At 41.5% G+C, this 26,007-nt stretch overlaps 1 protein-coding gene across 4 annotated transcripts in view; it reads right to left on the reverse strand.

The window, feature by feature from the left end:
• The window catches only part of uvssa (UV-stimulated scaffold protein A), a 50,062-nt gene that overhangs the window by 3,812 nt on the left and 20,243 nt on the right, over positions 1-26,007 (reverse strand). For 3 of the 4 annotated variants that reach the window (XM_044206166.1, XM_044206164.1, XM_044206167.1), the window contains 6 exons: positions 14,373-14,478; positions 6,941-7,157; positions 5,448-5,579; positions 4,460-4,643; positions 4,263-4,374; positions 341-515 (listed from right to left, as the gene is read on the reverse strand). In XM_044206166.1, coding sequence (XP_044062101.1) covers positions 341-515; positions 4,263-4,374; positions 4,460-4,643; positions 5,448-5,579; positions 6,941-7,157; positions 14,373-14,478 — 926 coding nt within the window. The remainder of the gene's footprint in view (positions 1-340; positions 516-4,262; positions 4,375-4,459; positions 4,644-5,447; positions 5,580-6,940; positions 7,158-14,372; positions 14,479-26,007) is intronic. The other variant, XM_044206165.1, reaches the window with a different exon arrangement.

Here is a 26,007-nt window from a genome sequence, read left to right on the forward strand (position 1 = left end):
TTACCAGGGAAACCGAGTTACGGCTTGTGAAAAACTTTGGATTGCAAAACACACGAAAATATAAATGAATGGTTTTATTTTTTTTTCTTGGTCAAGTGACCACGGTATGAGCAGGATAATGCCCTTTGAGGTGTTCATCATCAGGAATTAATGGACGGCGGGGAGGCCAAACCATCCGACGCACAGTGGAGGGCATTATCCCTTCTACATCTTGCAAGTCGCCCCACTTTGTGGAAGTGCAGTACTAAATGGCTGGAGTGGCCCTTCAGCTGTTAGGTTCTCGCTTATTAGTGTGAGCTTTCAGGGAAAGATGTTCTTGCTGGGACAGGAAGTGACGTACTTGTTGAAGACTTTTCTCTCCAGCCTGGAGCGGGAAGTGTTGGTGCTCTGCTTCAGATCACTGAGGTTGGGGTACTTCTTCTTCTTCCCTTTCCCTTTTTTAGCCACCCTGTCAGAACCCAGGTTTTCTCCTGTTGCCGCCTCGATGTCTCGCATCAGCTCTGCGTCCCGCCAGTCTACGACAGAAAGAAGAAAAATCATTTGGCTGTATTGAAAGTCCCGTGGTTCTAATGGTGGGAAGCTTGGTCACCTTTGTTATTTTACCCAGTCCAGCATGTCATAGTTTCAACAGGTGGACTACACTGGATAAGCTTTATTTTTGAAGCATTTCAAAGCTTTTTAAAAGCGTCTGTTGCAACAGCGTCTCCAGCGCTGTGCTGGAGGTGTGACCCCAGTCTGCCGTGTGCAGCGATCATATGGCTAATGCTCTTGTAGTGTAGTGTAGCGTCCAGGAAAAATGTAAAAAATAATAACTGATTGACAAAAGTCATCTACAGTTCCACTGAAAACAGCTGGGACAAAAGCATGAAAACAGGCAGGCCTGTACGCCGAAAAGTTTAATGTTACATAGTAATGTAATGTTACTTCATTTCAGTAGCAGGATTAATCTGGACTGTACATTTTCCAGGAAAACTTTGACTACAGGAATATTATTGCATTAATGTCATTCAGTGCTCATCATATCAAAGACGGCAGCTGTAGCCTCAGAACGGCTCCACGACAATGAAAGTAAAAGGTTTTTGCTTTAATTGACTAAAATGTATAAAAATATGGAGACTAAATCTAAATCACGGAACAGTCACAACCACCTTTACTGAAGCGGATACTGTTTCAAAAAATCTCTGAATCTATTCAAAAGTACGAGCTTCTCTTTAAAAAACAGTCAGCGATGCTTTAATCACAGAGCAGCTGTGTCAGTTTACAATATTTTGATGTAATTAAGTCCTTCATTTTCAACCAGCTACTCTCTCTCGCTGCCACAATTACACAGTGAAACTTCAACAAAAAGTCATGTTAATGAAAAGTGTAAAGAAGTAATTAGAGCTGATAACATAAATGAGCTCATACAGCACAGTTTCAGAGCACAAGTAGTAAACAGTGAGTCGTACAGGCTCATTTGGATCCAATTCTGGTGTTAATGAAAAGTGTAATGTCATAATTCTGGGTGATAAAGTAAAAGTGGCTGTAATGCAGAGTAATGACGGTCTAAACGAAGAGACACTTCTAGTTAATGACGTACTGTGGTGGAATTAGAGATAAAGCTGCAGTAATGCAAAGTAATTACGCTGTGATTGTGATGGGATTGAAGCCGGGCTCTCCACTCTGTCAAAACACACCGAGCTGGGGTCAGCCCAGTGTGTGTGTGTGTGTGTGGGGGTTATTAATCAGCCGGTCTGACCCTGGGTCTGACTGGACCTTCAACTATCCTTCATGACACGCACACACACACACACACACACACGCAGGCAGGCAGGCAGAAGAGCAGTAATTGAAAAGCAGCTGGTGTATTTGAGAGAATCATTACTGCTAAAAGAGGAGCAGCTGCATTTACATTGTGTGCTTGAGTGTGTGTTGAAGTTGTGTGTCCTCTATTACTTTGTTGTTGTGATCTAAGAGGAGTTTGAGAGAGAAAGAAAATAAAAGAAAGAATAAAAATAAGACACGAAAGAAAAGAAAGAAAGCAAAGAAAAAGGAAATAAAGAAAGAAAGAAAAGAGATGAAAGAGAGTCTTCTGAATTGAATCCGTGGTGCAGCAGGGCTCTGTCCTCTGTCAGCACCTCTTAGCCCTTCCAGCTGGGGTCTGTGTGTGCCAGGGCAGGGGCCAGGCCACACACACATCTACTGAGGCCTCTGGGGTCTGTGGTTTGTTCAGCCGTCTGGCAGCTCCGCACCACTAAGCACAGGGACCCTGGGTGTGTGGGTGTGTGTGTGTGTGTGTGTGTGTGTGTGTGTGCGCGAGCAACATTTTCACCGGGTGAAAAAAATGCACATTACTTACAGACTACTGGCAGAGCGCTTTGTAACGTGAACTCCATGTTTCTACTGTAAACGGTACGACGACTGTGTTTTAGCATCTGATATCCCTTCAGACTAATGGCTGTCTTACACAAACTGGACTTCCTGGATCATCGCTCATCATCTCACCGGTACCTGAAGCAGCACGCTCACCGATGCAGCCCCGTGTGCTTTGGGTCTAGCGCCTCGATGCCGGCCGTACAGTGCCAGCGTGTTATGGACTTACGTGGGCACTATAAGCAGACCGACACTGAAATGAAACACTTTCAGCTTCTGTACTTCTGTGGCCACATTTCCTCCCACATTTTTAACACACCTCTTGGGCTCAAATTACTCAATCCTCAGAATTAAGGCACCATGGAAAAACACACAAGATGCCATGTATACATGCCATTTAATGATCAATGAAAACTTCAGTTAATGTTAATCATTCTGTTAAGGAAGTCGTATGTACCTCAGTGCCAGGTGTTTAGAAGACAGCTGCAATGTTGTTTGCATCTGTTGATAATCACCTTACGGAGGCCGGGAGGTGACATGAAGTCATTTTTTTCCAAAGCGCATGCTTTAATAAGAGCGCTGTAAGGTGCACGAGCAGCCTGCTTGTGTACTACATATTACAAGTTAAGAATATGTAGTTATCCAGCCAGGCACTAACTGGGCACTGAAATGCTCTTTACGCTTTAGTAAAGCTTAAATGGGCACTATAAGAAGACTGAATGTTGAGGCTCTAGTAAAGCGTGTGTGTGACTTACTTTAGGAAAACGCACATGAGGCTTTCTATGTTTTATAAGTCGCACACATGCTTTATATGAAACTACATCTATGTCACCTCCCGGGCTCCAGAAAACACACTGACGTACTAGACTGAATAGAAGACAACACGAGGCATGGCAGGTGTTGCCATCTTTGTAATTATCACAACACAGAGAACTGCATGATAATGTTAAGCGGGTTGATCAGTTTGAGTCACTACTCAGGCAGGTTTGTCTTGAGGAGGGTGCAGACAGCCACGTGCTTCCTTTGATGGATATCACCACCTGCTTCTTTCCATCTGTCAGTGAGGAGCTTCATCAGCTTCATCAGGAGGCTCATGCTATCCCCCGCTGCACTGCCGGTGCAGCGACACGGACCACATCCCTCACCAGCTTGGTGAGATGCTTGCAGTTCGGTATGAAGTTGTGGTTATTACGTGCAGCCGTGGCCATCAGAACAATCCAGTCATTCAGTAAAACACTAGGAAGTTTCCAAACCACAGCTAGAGATCTTTCTGTTTGATCGCACAGGGTCCAGCAGCAGCCATGATGGCTCCACGTCTGGCGCTATGAGAACTCTGTCAGCTGACCTTTCCAATGTCCCTCACTGCCTGTTTAACCGCACTGTGTGTGTGTGTGTGACTGAATAGGTAGAGGGAGCTGAGGCCGATGGTCCATCAGCTCGTTCAGGCCACTGTCCCCCCTACTGTGAGATTGATGAGTGTGAGTGTGTGTGTCTAGGTGTGAGATTGACTCGTGGATCGATAGTGTAGTTGGTAACAAAAGATGCTATTTCACAACTCACTGGACTGCATGCCATGGCCACACACACACACACACACACACACACAAGCTGGTGGTTAACAAGACACTGCAGGCAGCTGGTGGACAGCCTGCAGACACACACACTCTCAGACAATGATAATGTGTAGAACACACTCTTTATTGTTTGCTCTGCACTGGAGACCACCATGCAGCCACCCCAACATATCAGTCAGTATGTTTGGATGCAGCTCTTTGCTACTGCTACAGGACACAATGCCTTTCTAATGCAGTCCTCTGTGTTTAAATGGACGGAGGAAGATTTGAGTTACATTTTGGAGAGTTCAGGAATGGTCAGAGTGTGTGTGTGTGTGTGTGTGTGTGTATCCTCACCAGGCTGCTCCTCCCTCCTCCTCCTCTCCTCCTGCTCCTGCCTCAGTCGGTCCTCCTGCCTGCAGGGTCGACCCTCCGGGTCTCGAGGAATGATCTGGCCATGGAACGGACACTGGAGGACACAGTCACGGCTCAAACACACACACTAACAGACAGAAATGTCTCTCCAATCACTCTGTGTTTGTCCCTTGTGTTACCTTGTGGCGGTCCTGTCTCTGACACAGCTTTCCGTTGCCCAGTGGAGCTCTGCAGTAATGGCTGACAGGAGTGAAGCTCCCAGGGAAGGAGATGTATCTGCTCCTGCTCTCTGCCAGCAGCTCCTTGTTCTCCACCTCCTCCTCCACCTCAGCGTGAACCCAGAACTGGTGCTGAGAGGCGGACCTGCACAAGGAAAAACATGAGACCACCAGTTAAACACAGCGTTCAGAAAGCCACATATAAGACCTTTTTTATTAAAGATTATGTTTTTGGGCATTTTTGCCTTTATTTGATAGTGACAGCCGCAGAGAGAGACAGGAAAGGCGGGGGAGAGAGAGGGGGCCATGGGTTGGAATTGAACCCGGGCCGCTATCTAGAATTAAATGTAACACGGAATTCATAAAATAAAAGAAACTGTTAGAAAAACAGCATATTTCTGGAACAGCCACTGGATAGCAACATGTTTAAAACTACTGACAGTACAAGAAGGAGAGAGGAATTTAATTTCCAGATGCTGGGTTTATTATCTTATTCTATGAGAGCTCAAATTGCAAATGTAGCAGCAGTTTTTTGGGACTTTCACTGCAGAGATGAAATTTCCTCCACATGCAATTCTATTCAGTTTTATTTATATAGCACCAGTTCATAACAGAAGTTATCTCATTGCACTTTTCCTACAGAGCAGGTCTAGACCGGACTCTTTATAATATTAATTACAGAGACACAACAAATCCCACCATGAGCAAGCATGAAACATACAACAACATGCACTGACATTCATTCAGACATTTGAATAAAGCACCAGCAAAGTCAGGAATGCCATGACAGATTCAAATTCTAACTATTATATTATTATACCTCCATTTTCTTCTGATAAAAATAAAAAGACTCTAGTGATAAAACACACACACGCTGAACTGTACAGTCGTGTGTTTAGCTGCCTTTGTATCTATCAGTGATAAACTGTGTGTGTGTCTGGGGCGTTACTTGATGATCTTGCCAGCGTTGGGCTGCTCCTGGCCCCAGTAGTACAGGTCCAAACCAAATGGAACCACAGGAGCATCAACAGCCATCTGGTCTGAACTGGACTGGGATGAACTGGGACCCGAGGAGCTGCTGCTGGAGGAAAGACATGTGGAAGGAGAGGTCAACTAGCTTCATGCACAAACAATCACATTTGCCAGAAACCCTTTTACTATACTGGCTTGAAAGAAAAAGGACTGTCAGAGTACCTGGACAGCATTGTGTAATCAAATGAAGCTTGTGTGTGTGTGTGTGTGTGTGTGTGTGTGTGTTCGATGCTTACGAAGGCGTAACAAAGAGGGAAAGAAATGAAGGCAGTTTTTATTTGCTTTCTAAAACGTTGACTCCAGGAGATGCTCCATGAGGTTTTCATCAGACAGCAGCACTGCTCTGTTTGGGCAAGAGTCAAACACAAATCTGGACTGCCAATTTCTGAATGACACCAAAGTGAACATTTATGAGCTCCCCAGTTTGTAAGGCACTAAGACTGGTGTAATTAGCCCGGTCATTCGGGGTCGGCCCTTGAGGCCCGCGTTAGTGCCGGTGTACTGTCTCCATCGATGTCTTAAATGAAGCTGTAGAGATTTGTATGAGAAATATCCACCACTTGCAACACAATTATGACATTTAGGCTTAAGTACTTGTGTTTTCATTTTAATGTTCATAATTCAATTTTTCCTCAGGAGAGAAACTTGGAATTACACTTACCCAAACCTGTTGAACTTAATCTGTCTAACTTTATAAATATATCTATACAGTTTTACCTACATGCAGTGATACGGTCTCACTGACTCACTGGGCCGAAACTGGAAATACAATTTTCAAAGAATTGGGAGAACCTAAAATTTTCTTACAGCTGGCTTCCACAGCCTTGAGGTGGGTCGGTCAGGAGAGGAGACTGTACTGTCCCTCTCAGGGTTGGGGAACATCTATACAGGCTACACACAAAAGCAATGCTTACGCAGTTTCTCCTCCAGGCCTAAGTTACAGCTCATTAACACTCCTAGGCTTTGGGATTAAGGCCATTAAACTGGCTAACTTGTACAAGTTTTAAATTGCACATGGTACAACCAAATTAGCACATCTTTTTCCAAGAAAAATGTTAACTTAAATGTTTACCCTAACACCATTTAACTCGCAATATGCATCCAAATAATCCCATTATGATTTGTTGTCCTTATTGTCCATGCCTGCTCCTTTTAGTGACACACTGATGTAAGTGTAAGTTAATGTGCAAAGGTTTGAATACTAAATGTAAATGTCTGGTGTCTGAGGTGTCATGAGAGGAGGTGAGGTGAGGTGTGAGAAGTCAAAGTGAACGGGAAATGAAAAGCTAGAGGGCTGATGGGGGGCGGCGAGTACAGGTGGACCCTGAGGCTAACAGGAGGAGGTAAGGAGGTGAAGTGAGACGAGAGGCTGTGAAAGAAGGTCACAGAAGGACTTGTCAGTAGGTGTACCTGGATTCTGCGGGCAGAGGGAGGTTTTGTCTGAGGAGGCGCAGTGTGGCGGCTGCACATGTTGGATCCTGCTCCTCCTCTGTAAGTCGCTTTAGCCGCCTGGAGGAGGAAGAGGAGGAGGAGGAGGAGGAGGATGGATGGGGTGGAGCTGCAAGTCTTTTAGCAGGAGGTTTTTTTGTGACTGGTGCCGCTGAGGTGGAAGGAGCTGGATCCAAACCTGCCAACAGAGATGACAGGAAGTCAAGATAGTTTAGTGTAATGTGACACAGCTTGCTGGCAGCCATACATTTGTAGATCATTGGTACATTTTCTACAAAGATTTCGATACATTGTATTTTTGGCTGTTTGTCATAATATCACGTTGACCTACTTGGCCCTTAACAGAGTGTAAAACTGTCATAACTGACAGATACATCTATAGTGCTAACAGGAATGAAGACAGATCTGCAGCAATGTGCACTCAAACATCCAGGATAAGCAATGTCAGTTGTTGGCTGCTGCTGCTTCTGTGTGTGTGTGTGTGTGTGTGTGTGTGTGTGTGTGGTCCAACACTGGGTCAACCAGGGTCTCTGGGGATTGAGCAGGACTTAAACACACACTGCAGGTAAGATCAGAGGGAAGCAGTAAGCTGCGAGCTGCCGACATGCTGATCCCACACATTATTAGGGCTGACCTGGATGCTTCAGAGACTCAGTCTCTGCCGTGGTACACTACGCCTCCGACTGGCACACAGTTGAACTCTTCTTTTCTGTTTGAACAGTAGGACAGCCTGCTTGCATATTTTCCCTACTGCTTTAATTACAAAACAATACAAAAAAGTCAAAGCAGCCGAGCCGATTTCTGCCTGAACACTGCTAATGAAAGTTGAGGAAGAAACAGACAACAGGAAAGAATCCACGTGTTAAATAATGAAAGTAACAAACTGGTCTTTATACTTTAATGGTAACAACTTGAAGCAGGATCAAAGTTTCACTGCTGAAAGTCCTGAAGAAGTGCTGAAACCATTAGCCGATTACTTCTTCTAATTCTATCACTTATTCGACTGACAGAAACTTCATTGACAACAATTTTGATGATTGTTAACTGCCGTTTTACAAGCAGAATGCCAGAGATCTGTGGATTCCAGACTCTCAAATGTGAGGATTTGCTGCTTTTCTTGGTCTTACATTATAGTAAATTGAACATTTTGGGGGATTTTGACTGTGTGTCGGACAGAACAAGACATTTAATGACGTCTCCTTGTACACTGAGATACCGTGAAGGGCATTTTTCACTGTTCGCTGACATTTTATAGACCAAATATGAATTGATTATGAGATAATAATCTGCAGATCGATAATAAAAATAACCATTAGTTACAGCCCTAGGCTTGTGAACTCAGTAGTTCTAAAATCCTGGTCATGGCCCTGTTCATAGGTTCCTACAATACATGTTAAAATGTTTAAATGCCTCACATCATTTCTTGATAGTTTCTGTAAAAGGCTTAGGATGGTGAAATGTTTGTCACACACGATGCTGTCAATCATTTTAGCACAGTTCACTTCTCAAAGTAAGGTTGTTGGGTTGGTTTTTTTTGACACAACCCAATATGTCAATAGTCAAGTGATGGGCTGTTACCCAACCTCACTCTACCTCACCTTCTCCTCCCTCTATGATCCCTTCTTCTCACTTTCCGATGGAGAAATACCGACTCGATCGGCTCTTTTCAAACCAAAAAATGGCAGAGGTTTGTCTGGATGTTGTGGATGTTAAGACGCACAGATCAATGGGAGGAAATGTGGAAATGTTTGTGTGTGTGAGGGAGGTTGTTAGAGAAAGAGAGAGAAAAAGGGGGTTAAGGGGGTTTGAGGGAAAGAGGGAGAGAAAGCGAGTGAGGAAAGGCGGAAAGAGGTATTGATTTTCTCAGGTTAAGCAGGGCCTGTAATTAAAATGTTAATTTGAGAAAGAGAGAGATAGTGTCCTGACAGCAGAGAGAGGGATAAGAGGACTGATAATCAGAATGACAGAACAGGACAGATGGGAAGAAAGAGAGAAGAAGAGATATAGATAGAGAAAGAGAGGAAATAGAAGGAGGAGAGATCAGAGCAGAGCCAGGCTTTCTCTGAATGGATAAACGCTGGAAGAAATAAGAAAAGAAAAGAAAGAGGAAGTGTAGAGAAATGCTAAAAGCTGTGATCCACCGGCTGAGATGAAAAGAGTCAGAGGAAAACAGAAAGCAAAAGAAATACTACTGTAATCAGAAAAACTGACAGAGAAAAGAAGAACTGATGTGATAGGGAGAGGAACAATGACATACTGAGGACTAAAGAAAAATGTCAAACCTCAAAGACTCACTATTCAGACCTTTTTTGCAATCCCAATGATTCCTTTGACACTGGCTGGACAAATCTGTCATGTTCATTTTTCTTTTTTTGGAATTACATCCAATATATTATTAGATCTACTTAGTCATATGGGGACCAAATCATCAGCTCCAACTAGTTTGCAGGAAACATTATAGCATGATAAAGCCGTCTAATTTCAGGAAGATCAACACGCTTTCACCGTTTGATGCGCGACAGGCACCGGAGGGAAAGTGCCCGGTCAGACCAGAAAGTGACGCCGCAAAACAATTGTACATCCTCATAAAATAGGTGGGACAGGAAGCTTGATAACTACTTGGTAGTGACTACTTGTGGGGCTACTTGTTGAGCTACTGTGGCTGGGTAGCTAACTAGTAAAAATCTAGCTACCCAGTAACATGCTGGCGCAAGGTTGAAACAATCGATGCAAGCTAGCTAGCTTCATTACTTCCCGGACAAAAAGATTGCCCAGGTTTTCAAGAGATGTATTTATAGCATTGATTCCGCACAGCTGTCTGCAGACCCTGTCTCTTTTGTGGAGGAATATACTCTGGCAGAGCAGCATTATATAAAACTGGATGGTGCGGCACAGCTAATGCTAGCCTTGTCTGTTTTGGACTCTCCAGCGATACGAGCCCTCAAAGGTCAACGCTGTCAAGATGGTTTGCTATAGGTCAACAGCAAAAAGTTGCGTGTCAAAATTCACCAAAGTTGGACTCGCAAACACTCAAAGTGGATTTACTTTGACTCTGTATACAAATCGAACTGCAGTTCTCAACACCAAGTTCTCAGGTGAAAGTTTAGACTTGCATGCACTCACTATCGTTTGCTTACATCTGTCACTTGTAAATTCCCTCCATGCAATCATCCTAAATGAGATTCAATAACATTTACAAGTTAGGAACAACCAATTTCATTAGCTACGCATATAACATGATACGATAGCACATAAACATTTTACCTACAAGCCAACTGCTACATGAAAATAAAGGAGTTCTCCAATCTGTGAAGCACGGAAACACATTATTCTAAACTATATGTGCACTCTGTCATGGTGCTGTACACACTCACTAGCAAAAACACTGCTCACTCCTGTGTGAGTAACGTTTGCTAAAACCTTCAGTGCCTGGCTGTTTCAGGACATTACTGAGCCTTTAAAAAAACCCAAACTGTATTTTCAAACCCTTTTTAAAGATTTACGCCTTCAGTATGATGTTTCCATAGGATTTCCACAGAATAATAACACCAGTCTTATCCTTTACAACTGATAAATAAGTGTAAATGTACAGACTGAAGAATCCATATCAAAATAAAATAATCAAATAATGGATACGTATGAGAGGTGCTTATGCTTTTGCTTAGGCCTATGAGGACATGCCTGTACCAGCTGAAGCCACAGAAATAGCACTGTCTTTATGCTAAGATGTGGCTGAGCAGAGGGTTTGTACCTTCAAACTCAACAGAGAGATTTTATGTTATTATGAGAAGTGTAAAAATATTTTCAGGGCTTTATGAAACTGTGGCGGGATCATAGACTGTATATAAAGATGAAGTGAAGCCAAAACATCTTTTACATACACAAAAAGCTATATAACACTAAAGGAAAGGGAAAACCCCAAAAAGCATAATAAGTCCTCTTGAAACACTGAGTAGTAACACCTGATTGGCTTGATACTGCCCCGTGGTGCACTTCACTTCCATGCAAGTACAACTGTTGCAAGATTAAGAGATCCCCACCAAAAAATATCACTGTCAATTCAGGTTTTTATCAGGATTAAGTATTTCTTTATATTTCAAGCAAGATGTGGTGTGTGCGCGTGTGTGGGTGGTAAAATCTGGGTGCAGGGCTAATAGGGGCTCATTAAAGAGGTTGCATTGTTAATTTGGTATGGCCTTTGTAGATCATTACCTAGCCCACTAATCACCCTGACACACACACACACACACACACACACACACACACACACAGCTGTTTTGGGCACATCAGATACAATCTAATTACTCCCACCTCCCTCCATTACTGATCAATTAGACGCTAAAGTAGAGAGGGACGGGCTCACAGGTAAAGAGGCTCAGTGTGAATGTCATGACTCAGGAGGCTGCTGGGGAGAACTCGCCAGGGGTCAAAGGCCACCTCACAGCCACAACAACATGGCTGACCTAGCAATAACAGCACTGTCTACAACACGTTCTGTTATGGTGCCATTAACACAGGCACCTCAGACACACACATTAACACGCTGAAGTTCACATATGAATCTATATGAGCGATGGTGAGAAGCTTGAATCTGGCTGACAGAGAGAGTTTTGGTGTTTACTGTTGCCTGGAGCTTGTACATGGCTGCTGATAATAATATTAACAGCATTTAAATTCTATCTAATATTTAGAAAAAAACATGTTTTGTAGCTGACATAGCAATAAGATGAGCAGGCAGTTGGTAAATGACCTGAAAATTTGACCTCTAACCTAGCGTACTGCCTGGAGGCTAGACACGATCCATACAAGTCCAATGCAACAACAGTGCAAGAAGGAACAATACTATGACAGCCATTCATATGTAGCTAGTGACGACTGTGTGTGTGAGGGTAAATGGATGTGCTGACAGGACTATATCCATCAACGATACACAGGGAAAACGCTTGTGGAAAAGAAACTATCTGTCTCCATTACAAGACTGTGCTGCATTCCAAATCAGACAAACACACATACTTAACAGTCAGAACCCAGCATGTGAGACTAGCCAAGACCGCTAACTCACTCACTGTGAGCTGATAACGCTCAATAGGCATTTATGGCAGTGTCATTCCTGGGTATACACCAAAATTACTTTGCAGGTAGTCTGGCTGACAGGAAATAGGCTGTAGGTGGAAGACTGCCATTGGACAACTATTTCAGTTTCTTCCCTTCCGCTGTCTGCGTGTTACCGTTTTGCAAGCGCACCATCGCTGCATCCTGAGCTTAGACGAGTGTGATTGGTTTAAAGAAATAATGGGTTCAGCCAGACCGTTCTCCAGCGCTGCACAGCACTAAAACGAAGTGTGGAGATAGGTCTGGCTATATGAGACTACAACAACACACACACTAACAACATCAAGGCACACTTCCACAATCTTTCACAAACACACTGAGCAAATGTTCACTGTTTTTCTTTCTGCTATTTTCCTGATTTTATGAATTGTATTTTCCCCTTTAATCTCATTATTACTTGACACTTTGGCCATATTGTCTCATGCCAATAAAGCATACTGAATAGAATTGACTACTTTGCAGGTGACTGTCAACAGCTTGCCTTCCCTGTAACATCAACCTGAGTGGATAAACACACCAGCTGTAAGGCTGTGCTTGGTTTTCGCTTCAGGTTTTAAAAAGCTTCACTAATCAGTATTTTTAGATTAACAATCTCTCAAATGACTGTGTGTAATGTGAAGTGTTTTACTCATAGTGACAAATCCACAGAGATTTATCATCAACTCTGCAGTTCCCCTCAGCTCAAAAGAGCATTTTAGCATTCTTTGGCTTGTTGTTTTGGTTTTACGGCCCGCAAACTCACCATCTGATTAATTTTTACCGCTCTGATTAAGCTTTCCATCAGCTTTCTGTTTTCAGTGAAAAAGCTCTGATAAACCCACTGAACACTACCTGCCCAGCACCAAATGGCTGACAGAAAAAAAGTTAGTGACTAGCTGGTGAACACAGCGGAGCATTTAGCAGCTAAAGAGCCAGATGTTTTTTATATTTTATTTTATTTTAGTGGAGACCAAAAAAGAGCTAAAAAAAAGTGAATATTGGATTTACATTCTTCAGGCGGACACAAACACGACTCCAAAAGAATGCTAATGTTGCTCTCTATCTGCTAGATGTGTAAATAAGCAACTGTATAAGCTTATACTGTGTCAATGTTGTGTTTACAGCTTGTTCCACTTCCCCAAAGTGGCCAAAAAAAAATCTATTAAAAACATGGCGGCTATTTTGAGAATGCTGTCAATATTCAGTTACTATCCACTGAAGTCAGTCACTGTGGAAAAAAAACATGAGAACTAGGCCTGTCACTTTTTCAAAAAACCAAGTTCAGATGAATAAGAACTAACACGTAATTTGTGAAATAAAATTTTAACACATTAAAGATCACATTTTCCCCCCACGTTTAAATTGTAGTTTGAATTTGGAATAGAAAGTGACCGCCCTACTGAGAACTCAGTTGTGAGATGACGCATAATGAGAACTCATCAATGTCATGTTTAAATAATGTAGCTATTGATGAGGTTCAGGAGTTGATAGATAACAAGAAAACCCTAAACATACAGCACTGCTTGTTGATATCATTGTCACACTCCACAGTTGTCTTTTTCAGTCATCAATCTCAATAGTTTTTCTAGACACTTATCCTAATATAAACTTAGCTGGTACTGGGGGACTAACACATGTAACCAGGTTCCAGACTTCCACCCCACATGAACGCCCACATCTAATTTTTTCAGCGATCTGATTATCTGGCTACCTCACACTGTTTGGACCATATTCTTGGTATCTCTAAAGTTAGTTTTGAAAATTAGGAAACCTGGCCAAGTAATAGGTGAGTCATGGGCAATGGCATTTCATTTTTCAGTCTTTGAATGAAACGTTCGGACAAAACACAAAAGTAGAAACAGCCATTCTATGGCATATGTCTCATTAGACATGTTAAGAGTTTTCCATAGACAAGCATGTATATGTACTATAGATTCATTCTATGATCGATGTATCACTAATCAAACTTAAGAGATGACCAGAACCCATTTGGAAAAAGGCCAAATATCAGACTACATGTTCGTCTGACTGTGGTTGGGACAAGAAGTGGCTTTCCCTGTGGTTTCTGGGGCATTCTCTGAAGACACACACACACACATCTTTAACCATGGTTGTATAAATAAACCCATTTAAGAAGCAATTTACCTTCTCATTACCAGCTGGTTCTTTGAAGTGTGTCTGTGTGTGTGAATCTTAAAAGATTAGGGCACAAGCAAGGTCTTCTTTTGGAGCTTAACCTCACTATTTGTGCACGTGTCTGTAGGCCTGAGGTGCACACTTGTGTGTGTGGAGTTGAACTCACCATACTCGGCTCGCAGATGCTCTGGAATGTGCGGCTCATATCCCTCTTTCTCTGGAACTTCATCAAAGTCATCGTCATCATCGTCGTCGTCTGAAGAAGCCTTCATCTGAGAAGAGTAGGTAAGGTTTAGTTTATAACATCCAAATTAGAACGACATCAATTCCATTTTAAACACGCAAAAACGTAAAATCTATTTTTATAGAAAGTTATATATTTCTGTACATATTTCTAATGTATTTTATGTTGTGTGCAATGACAGTCCAATTAATTGTCAAACTCTGGTATGTGTGTTGATTAACTAGAACAAGAAGAAGTGAGGAATCATACACACACTACACTATGCACACACGTGGACTCAATACAATAGACTCAAACACCTGTTCATGCATGCATACACAGTACACACACAGACCCCAGTGAAAGTGATTTGATTATAAAATCACCTTCACTGGGGTGATTTGAAGTTCAAATTTGATCATATTTCACTGGGAAATGATCAAAATGATGGATTCCAGTAACCTTCAGGAGTTTAAACAACAAATGCAACACCTGTATAGTGTCCTTCAATAAACCCCACCTTAGTGAAGCTTACAATGTTCCATATTTGTTTGAGACATGAACCTCACAAGCTGTTACAATTTCTTCTTCAAAAACAAAAACATGCATGCATAGGACACAGGAAGGCTTTGTCATCGATAAAAAATAACTAATCTGGGAACAGCCATAATATACTATATATTAGGCCAACACAGAATAAGGCATGGAGGTCTACCAGTGCAAAACAAAAGCAGCTTAAAGCCAATCAGCCCTTCTTAGGGTACAGTGTGTGTTTAGAGGCAGTAACACTAGAGAAATTGTATCCAACACATATACAAAAATAAACTGTGTTTACCTATTTGTTGATCATAATTTCAATTTAGCCAGATTAATGGGGCAGTCAAAGTAAACAGTCATAATCCAGAACAGAACTACGTATAGGTACAGTAGAATCTCATGAAAGCCCAAAGTTGTACGTAACAAAAACCCAAACCCCAAATCCTGAGCCAAGACCTCAAATTTTGTCAGGACCCAAAAAATGTAAAATAGCTCTTTTCTTGGAAGACTGAGGTTTTACTGTATTAAAGATCTTAAATTTCCTTTGATGTTAGTGGGGGTGGTCTGCAACCTCAGCTGTAGGAAACCCTGCAATCCAGATAGGGGGCATCAGGGTCAGGTATGAGGCAATTCAAATGATAAGTGTGATTTGTGTAAAGTATGATATTCTTTTAGAAACTGATTGAGGCTCAATCGTAGAGGCTCTATTATTTAACATTTACTTACTTCCATTAGGCCAAATTATGCAAAACAATAAATTAATTTATCACAGACAACACCCAAATGTACCTAGCTTTGTCGCCAAGTGATTACAGTCCCATAATTCAATTACTGGATGTGCCTGAATTTCCTTCGACAAAATTCAGAGGAAATAGAAAAACTGTAATTGTCTTCGGTGCAAAAGAAGAAGCACTAATCTTGACTCTCTGTCTATGAAAACCAAAACTCAAGTTAGAAATCTTGGTCTAATCATGGACGCAGAGCTTTACTTTAATAACCACATTAAATCAATCACAAACTCTTAATTATATTATTTATATAGCACATTTCATACCTGCATGTAGTGCAAAGTGCTGTACATAGTAAAATTATACAAAACAAGCAACAAAAACAAAAGAAAGACAGAAACAACATTTTGGAAGACTAAAATTTACAACAATAAATCAGTGTAAAAAAATAAAAAGTGTTAAAAGTCAATGCATATAACTCAACAGAATAAAACTAAAATAAAATAAACACCATTCTAAGGTTGCCATTCTAATATCCAGAGGATATTCCACAGTTAGGGGCATAAGAACAGAAAGCACTTGACACATAAGGAACATTTAAAAGAAAAGCGGTGGAGGACCTTAGTGAGCTGGCTGGAACATAAAATGAGAGAAAGCCTCTGATGTGGGGAGGAGCCAGCTCATTTAAAGCTTTATAAACAAGTAAAAGAACTTTAAAATCAGTTCTAAAAGATACAGGTAGCCAGTGCAGTGTCTTAAGTACTGGGCTGATGTGATCCATTGTCTTTGTTTTAGTTAAGACCCTGGCCGCAGCATTCATAACCTTGTTAAAATGAGAAATAAAATTTAAATCAATCTAAAAATCACTCCCAGGTTTGTAATGTTAGATTTAACCTGTATGCTAAAAGCAGTGAGTGCATTTTTTGTCGTGCTGCTTTTGGTCCTATTAATAGAATCTCTGTCTTTTCCTCATTTTGCTTTAAAAAGCTTTTACCCATCCAAACATTAATGTCAGACAGACAGACAATGAGGACATGCAGTGCACTGGGGTCATTTGAAGAGACCAAGATGTACAATTGTGTGTCATCAGCATAAAAATGGTAGTTGACATGGCAATGGTTAATAATGTTTCCAAGTGGGAGCATATATAATGAAAACAAAACTGGGCCCAGATTGCTTCTTTGAGGAATGCCATAATCAATACTTTGAGTCTCTGGTACGTGAGCACCCAGGCTGACAAAAAAACTGACTGAAACCAAGCTAAAACACTGTCAGAGAGACCCACCCATTTCTCGAGTCTGTCAATACAAATTTTGTGGTCGATTCTGTCAAATGTACTGAGATCTAAGAGAAGAAGGATAGTCACATTGTTTGCATCCACAATAATTCTCAGGTTGTTTACAACTTTCAGTAGTGCAGTGTCTGTGCTGTGGTTTGCTCGATACCCAGATTGAAATCTCTAAAATGCTGTTGTTGTTTAAGTAGTTGATTAAAAAATCTTTTCTCTACAAGTTTACCAAGTAAAGGTAGATTAGAAATGGGTCTATAATTGCTTAGTTCGGAGTGATCTAGGTTGGATTTCTTGAGGAGAGGTCTTACCATTGAAGTCTTGAAAGCTGTGGGGAAGGTACCTAAATTAAGAGAGTTTATTATACTTGTTTCTTGGGAAAGGCTATGGGAGCAGGATTTAAAAAGTTTGGTTGGGATGGGGTCTAGGACACACATGGAAGACTTCATCCTGCTAATTTCTTCACTGAAAGCGTCTTCTGACAATTATATCAAAGAATGACATCCTAGATGGGGGAAGACCGGCAGGGAGATCCCAGGTCGTTTGAGTGTCTGCATTTACAATGCTTGCACTATTAGAGACAATTTTTTTCTTTAAAAAAAATGAAGAAAATTCTTTGCATGGAAGAGGTGATGAGTTATTATGAAGACTGAGAGCAGGTGAAAAGCACCTTCTGATGATTTTGGTTTTCTGAGATAATCTTTGAGAAATAGGCTTGTCTTTCTTTTCTGACTGCATTATTGTAAATTTTAACTTCAACAGTGAACATGTAGTGTGCTTTTCTTCCACCATCTCTCAGCTTTTCGACAATTTCTCTTCAGCTGACAAATTATAGCAGTTCGCCACAGTGATTTGCAAATTAATTGCCTTGTTTTTGTTTGTGCAGGAGCAACTGTATCTAATGAGAATCTTAATTTATCATTAAAATTGTCCACAAGGTCATCAACTGAGCAAGTGGTGGATGGAGGAAAGTTCACCAGATCTGAACATTTCTCAATAACTTCATTGTTAGTATTGTGTTTCACACAAGGACAGTCTCTGGACGGTCATGTGATTCAGAGAGAGTGGTATTCAAAATGAACACAAACAGAGACCTTAGCAATAGATGATGTCAACATCAATATCCCTTGTAATAACTAAATCCAGTGTATTTCCATGAATGTGGGTGGCACTCTGTACATGCTGAACAAGATTGAGACTAGCAACAAGATCTAAAAAAAAAAAAAAATCACCATATAAAATGATTTTATCATGACTGGTAAGAACAATGGGCATAGAATCATAAAACTCAGTTAAGAAGTTGCTAGGAGGAGCACCCCGATATATGCCGTCTCAGAGGAACACCACACTGTTAGAGCAGCCTCCCTCTCCTCTGTCATCATCCTGCTGGACCTTTCAGCAGCGTTTGACACAGTGAACCACCAGATCCTCCTCTCCACCCTCCAAGAACTGGGAGTCTCAGGCTCTGCACTCTCCCTGTTCACATCCTACCTCAAGGACCACACTTACAGAGTAACTTAGAGAGAATCACTGAACCTTGTAGTCTCACTACTGGGGTCCCTCAGGGTTCTGTTCTGGGTCTCCTCATCTTTTCTCTTTACACCAAATCACTTGGCTCTGTTATTCACTCACATGTCTTTTCCTACCACAGCTATGCAGACTCAACTAATTCTGTGTCTTTCCTCGGTCTGAAACCCAGGTGGCAGCACAAATCTCTACGTGTTTGGCTGACATCTTTCAGTGGATGCATGCCCACCACCTGAAGCTCAACCTCGACAAGACTGAGCTGCTCTTCCTCCCAGGTAAGGCATCTCCCCATCCATGACCTCTCCATTACCATTGAGAACTCTGCGGTGTCCTCGGCTCGGGCTGCAAGGAACCTGGGTGTGACACTGGATCACCAGCTGTCCTTCGCTGCCAACATCGCTGCGACAACCCACTCCTGCAGATTTATGCTCCACGGGCGTATCCTCTTCATCATCAGGAGGATATGTCTGGTCCTTACCCAGGACGTGTATCATCTCACGCCTAGACTACTGCAACTCCTGGCTGGTGTGCCTGCATGTGCCATCTGACCTCTGCAGCTCATCCAAAATGCAGCAGCTCGGCTGGTATTCAACCTACCCAAGTTCACCCACGCTACACCCCTTCTCCGCACCCTGCATTGGCTACCGATGACTACTCGAATCCAATTCAAGACACTGGTACTTGCCTACCGTGCTGCGAATGGAGAGGGAGGCACACTGCAAAGACCACGTAGAATTTTTCTTTTCTTTTTTTTACTACACTCAGGACATGGTCAAACCATGCCCCCTAGCCCTCCCACTATGTTCTGCTGCTGCCAATTGGCTCACTATGAGGGGGGCCCAGCTACGGCTCAACAAAATAACTGTTTCTGAATGCAATCAATCAACTGTCAGTGAGGTGCAGAACATCAACCAAACTACACATATTGAAATGGTGAATAGTTACTTATAGTTTCTCCCTCATTCCTTTATTTTCCACTTTCAGGGTTGTGCGACCTCTTTGGCTTGCAGGAGAAAGGGATGGCAATGATTGCGTGTGTGTGTGTCTGTATGTATGTATGTATGTATGTATGTATGTATGTATGTATGTATGTATGTATGTATGTATGTGTGTGGAGGTGCTATCAGCTCAGATTTATGATTTTTAATTTCCTGGTGAGGTTGTTAGCCATTGGCTGGGCCACAATGCAGAACACAACACTGTGTATGTGTGTATACTGCTGTGCCCTTAACAGCTGAGGACACAGACACACACTCCAGTCTAGCACTATAATAATCACAGTGATTAGCGCTATGAGACGTTAAACTAACCTCTTATTCCCAAAGGCCTCTTTTTTATCAGTGTGTAATACTGTAATAATGTGTGTGTGTGAGAGCGATAGAAAGGCTGCTGTATTACTGCTGATAAAGCCCATTAGAATATTAGAATTCGTTCACAAATGATGAGTCCTCAGATGATTACTAAAACACACCCACATAGACACAACTGAACCATAGGACAGAGTCAGTTAACTATGTCACAATCCTGAACACACCTCTTGCACAAAGACCAATTAAAACACTTCATATAACAAAACTCACTATTCAGTTAACCAGCAACTAAACAATTAAAACCTAATTAGTTCTAATTAATGCAGCCACAAAGACCGAGACATGGTGGGTGGTCTAAGTGGGAAAGAAATTAGGTCTCATTCATGAAATGTGAAAAAAAGTTTTGATATTAAACATACAAGTAGATGGCAATGAGTGAATTTTTTTTGTCCCATGAAATTAAAAATACCATTTTACCCTGGGTGTATCTGTCCTCCGTCTGGTCTCAAATGGAGTAGACAAAATAATTTAGACGCATCATAGAAAAGTACTTTACCTCCTATATTACTTAACCATGACAACTTATTACAAACACTGATGCTAAGGTGTTTGTATTAATATAATATTGGCTTGAATGCTTGTTAGCAGCAATTGCCAGCTGCTAACTCATTGCCTACTTGGATATTTAACTGAAAACAGCAGGTTGCTGTTTATTTATGGTTCAATAAATTGGTCAGGTACCAATTACAAAAAATGCAACAACCAGCCCTGATGGTGGTCTTGCTGATTATATAGGACACTTGTATCCATTGCTTCCATCCTTCCATTTTATATAACCACGTATGCCCTTTGCACTTATATTTAGACCTAAAGGCAATTTAGGGACTCCAATTCACCCAACTCTCAATTCAAGTCAACTGAAGCTCAAAATACACTCCCCACTTCCGTTTAGCTCCACAGGTCCACGTGAGGTAAATTTAATCATTGTCTTTGCGGACGTCTGCATGTAGTCCAAAGTTTATGACCACACGGACTGTAAACACTGATTGCATCTGTGAACATGAATGCCTACAAAAGGCACCCACTGTAGTATAAACAACTGCTGTCCACTAGCACTGTCACTTTTTTCTGGTTGAAACGAAATTGAACTGACACAATTTGTTCATATTAAGCAATGGATTTGAAAGTAAGCCATGTAGCTCACAGCTGTGGCAACACAAGATTTTGCTTCCCATTCATTTCTGGGAGTAACTGGGCGAAAGATATTCACTGCTGGTCAGGAACGCCTGCCTTGTTTGCTTTACCCAGAGTGAATGAGATGCTGCTTTGCTGCAGCGAATGCAAAGACATTAATAGAAGGTAATGACAATAAAGTGTTTGATAAGACTTGTGGAATGCTGTAGTTAGCCTGCTAGCCATGCTAGCTCTTGCAGTTTGTGCTTTTCTCCTGTCTCGCCTGATTTTTGCCTCAACATATGAGCAAATTTTGCCAGGTATAATCCATTCAGGCTGTGTTTCATTCATTTGCGGCACCTCCGCTAACCTCATTTGAGTGGGTAGTTATGAGGCAGTTGCGTTTTACAAAGTCAGCAAATACAGCATTTTAAGAACGCTCCTCGCTGGTCTACGAGGCACAGCCTGTTGCACTTTAATTTGTACAGACTATTAAGGATTGAATATTACATTTTTTACCACATTTAAATGGTAATAAGAATTTCAAATAAAAAGTGATGGCTGTACTGTCCACCCTGCTATGCGCAGCCATGTCACGCAGACACAGGTCGGTTCTTAGAAACAGGCGTTAATTGCTTGGACACGTCTTGTTTCTCTGATGCATCCACGCCTTAATCACGCCGTGAGAACTATTTTTGTGAATGAATATAGTACAAAATACATCAATGAATTATACAGTACCAAGCGTGAAAATACAGAATGACACCTAGCATGAACATGAAACAAAGTGCATTCTACAAGAGGGACAAAATACCTTGTTGGCTGCTTGTCATGAAAAGAGGTTCTTAAATCCTTAAAAGTCTTTCGAAAGTCTTTTTAACTGTCTGCTTTGGCTTCAGACGTCAAAAATTGTAACTTTGTAACTTTGAATTCAATATAGCAGAGCCTCATGAGCCATCTTTTGAAATGTACACAGTCCATCAACTAATTCCGTTGTAGTGGTACTGCAAACAGAGTACATTAGTTCTGGGACAGAAAGGTGAAAATATAAACAATGGACTAATGCACTAGTGGCCGAAACCTGTTTAGTCGCCTACGTTCAGTTTTTACCTGCTATACATCAGATTTAAATTTTAACTTTACATGAAATAAATTATTTATTTATTGTATGAAATTATGGAAACAAATATGAATTATGCATCTTGAACATAGAGCATTTATGCAACAGCACGTACACTCCCGCCAAATCACTCATTAAAGACAGAATGAGTAGGATTTTCCTAAAAAAATCTGTATGTATAGACTCATACAAAAATAATCCATCTCAATCATCACTTATGACCCAGAAGTTTGTGGCGGTGTCTGTATCTGCAGAGATCCTGCCCTCTGCCTATATTTTCTTATTTTGCTACCTACTTTGCTATTTTCCAATCTTTATTCAAGAGTGTTCTTTTTGAGAGCATGATTTATTGATTTCAACGTACCTTCACATTCCCATAGTATTTAGCTATTATAGTAAAAAGTACGGGCACTGGTGTATGTACAACTTACACCAGTTTATTCTAAAAATTCTAAAGAAAACAAGGGAAGTATATATAATGAAGACGTGGAGGGCGGGAGTGGATGAACCAGGTTAAAGAGTAACCGCCTGTATGGGAAGCGCTAAGAAGTAAAACGAACGCACCTGCAACGAGGCAGGGATCATTTCATTGGTCAACACTAAACCTGGCTTTCGACTGGTTGGGGATTTTGACAGAGTTACTGCACAAAAAAAAAATCCGAGAGCAAAGGAGAAATCTGAGAGCAGACGTTTCGCAAGTGCACAGAAGCAGCCTGAGCGCAAAAAGCAGGGCTGAAGCTGGAAAGCAGGAAATTTGTGCAAGAGTTTCAGACAGTTTGCACACAGTTTGAGCAGAAACAGAGCAAATCTAAGTGCAAGCAGGGCTTATTTGACTCTGAGGGCAGGGTTTTGAGGGAAAGCATTACAAAATCTGAACTGAAAACATTAAGTCATGCTCTCAAATTAAAAGAATATGCTGTCTTAGTTCTCTCTTCCAGCAGATCTGCCATTTGTTGAACATCTGTTGTTCTTCTGTATCTCCTACATTTATGAACTAGTAAATGTGCAAGGAGACCACATTTCCGCATCCAAAGATCCATATTCCATTTGCACGCAACTCGTTCATGGTCATGTCTCTTCCTTGGTGGTGTAAACACTCATGATGATGTTGGACAAGCAGGGCTGACACATGAGATTTCTTCGGAAGTATTGTGGGATGTGTTATGTCATGGTGCAAAGGATGAGGATAGTCGTCCTCTGACCCAAGAAGGCATTCAAAAGGCTTAACTTGTGCTTGTTCAGGGTGTCTCCTTTCTGGCGCTTGGTTTTCTGGATGTCTTTAGCGATGTCTTGCACGAGCTTGATAATGAAGATTTTCGCTTCTCTTCTTTCTTCAAGACTAGCTACTTCATTCGTTCTTGGCTGAAGTCCCTTGATTACTGCATGAACATTTGCTTTGCAACGCTCTGGATCAGTTGTTTCTACTTCTCCCACCATTTCCTCTTCATGTGGAAGATTCCACTGCCAAAGAAAGTCAGGTCCTTTTAGCCAGTTAGACTCTTTCAGCTGGACTACAACTCAGCCCTCTTGAGGCATAGTCGGCTGGATTATTTTCTGTGCCGACATGTCGCCATTGTTCAGGGTTTGAGCTAGATCTTATGCGTTGGATCCAGTTGGCTACAAACATGGCGTCGTTGTTCATGTAGCCAAGGACCACCTTTGAGACAGTCCAGTAATACTCTTGCAGGTTTTGAATCTCGAGCTCCCTTTTAATGATATCACCGATGCGGCCTGATGTCACAGCAAGTCTTAGGATAGTCGTTAGTTTGATAGGGGCTACTCTTGCCTTCCCCATGAAGAGTGAGCAGCTGATCTATCCTGTTTCACTTATTGCTCAGAGATACGAACATGCACCATATCCATTGAAACTTGCATCTGAAAAGTTGTAAAGCTTGTATCGCATGACCTCGCTGAAGCTTGGTGGAAGGTGGCTTCTTAAAACCTTTTAGGGCTGCCAAGTGAGGCAAACCTTTAAGCCATGACTCCCATTGTGCCAGAATGTCCTCGGAGAGATCTTCGTCCCAACATACTTTACATAGCACCTGAAGGATCTGTTGGCCAATTAGTATGAGGGGGGCCACAAACCCTAGCGGATCATAGACGGAGGCGACGGTCAAGAGAACCCCTTTCTTTCCTGAAGGATTTTTCTAACTACGACCCTGAATTGGAATTCATTCGCTTTGACGCACCACTGAACTCCAAGTGCTCCAAGGAAGATTGAACCACAAACTACTACTGCATGACTGTGCTGCCCTAGAACATGAAAATTCCACAAAGAAAGTCTCCAGCTGGCTAGCAGGTTCAAATGCAGGACAGTGAGGCAGCAGTGCAAACAATCATATTCAAACAGTACAGGGTCAAATGTTTGAATATGATTGTAAAAGTATTGCTTCCAATGTAAGGCAATGTAAAGTACATTGATATACACTCAAGTTATCGCAAAATAAAAAAGTGAATTCCACTTTTACCATTTAAAAAAAAGTGACTTCTATCTGTGTGAAATGTAACGCTGCATAAAGCAAAAGGTAGTAGGGTAAAATTCCTCTGACTGATAAAAACAGAGCTGTTATTACTACAAAAGATCTTTTTAATCTAAGAAAAGATGTTGCATGTTGCACAGAGCGAACCTCAAGTGTGAGATACTGAGACTTGATCTTATTTATTTCCCAAAGAAAAGCTGAGAGAATGCTGTTAAACAGAAGTGTAACATTTTAAACACTAAAGCAAACTTTCTCTATTACTCCACTCCACTGCTACACTTATTCATCCTCACAGTACAATGGATTCACACACAGCACACGTATACGCACATATACACACAGATATAGTCTCTATAGGTTTTGTGCTTGTCTACTTTAATCCCGGCTGGTTTATTCTGCTCTGATCAATGATCTAAGACTAAGAAGTGATCACCCAGCTGGAGGAAAATCCTGCCCTAACATCATCCCTTTTCCCCCTCTTTCTGCCTCTTTGTCTCTAATTCACCTTAATTTAATCCTGATAGCATCGAGTGCTGTCGTCCGGCCTGGCAGAGCTGTAAGTCTCACAGTAGAATTAGCTTTCCTCCAGAAACATTTTGCTGACGGGAAGCACGGCTAAAATATGGCCTCTATTCCCCCACGTGGCTGCATGGGGGGCTGCTTTGCATTTTAACAGAGTTTAGTTTATTCTGTGGGACACACACGAGGGGAAAATCACACAGCAGCGCAGAGCTCCTCACAGGAGATAAAAACTGCTTCTTTAACTGAAACTCAAGATTTACCAGACAAATTAGAAGTGATGGTTAAAGTAAAGCAGGGCCATGAGTCACTGTAATAGGAAAGACAAAACAAATATTGCTAACTTTAACATTAAAAACAGGCCCAGATGGATATAAAAATAGTTCCTGTACAGAGCAGAATAAATAAAGTTGTTTAAGTAAAGTAGGGCTATGTGTTACTGCAATGGCAATGTTTAATCAAAGATAATAAAAAAAAAAAGAAAATAAGTAGTTCTTTAACAACCAAATAAAGAAGAGATCTGTTGAAAGTGGAACAATACAGCTTCAATGGACAACCATCTTCAACTAAACATCAGGAAGACCAGGGGAATGGTAGTGGGTTGAGGCTGCAACTAACAAGTATTATTTTAATAAACAGTTATTTTCCCAATAATCATTATGTCTTTAAAATGTGATAAAGTTGTGAAAAATGCTACAGTTTTTCAAGAGCCCAAGGTGACATCTTTAATTAGCTTGTTTTATCCAACTAACAGTCTAAAACCCAAAGATACTGAATTTACAGTCATAGAAAAGCAGCAAATCCTGACATTTCGGGTAAAGACAACAGTATGCTTCACACAAACTAGTTTGTACGACGTGCATCAAAAAGTTGTGTTTCCTACAGCCAGAGCACAG

The sequence above is a fragment of the Siniperca chuatsi genome, linkage group LG8, assembly GCF_020085105.1.
Source record: "Siniperca chuatsi isolate FFG_IHB_CAS linkage group LG8, ASM2008510v1, whole genome shotgun sequence".
Taxonomy (NCBI): Eukaryota; Metazoa; Chordata; class Actinopteri; order Centrarchiformes; family Sinipercidae; genus Siniperca; species Siniperca chuatsi.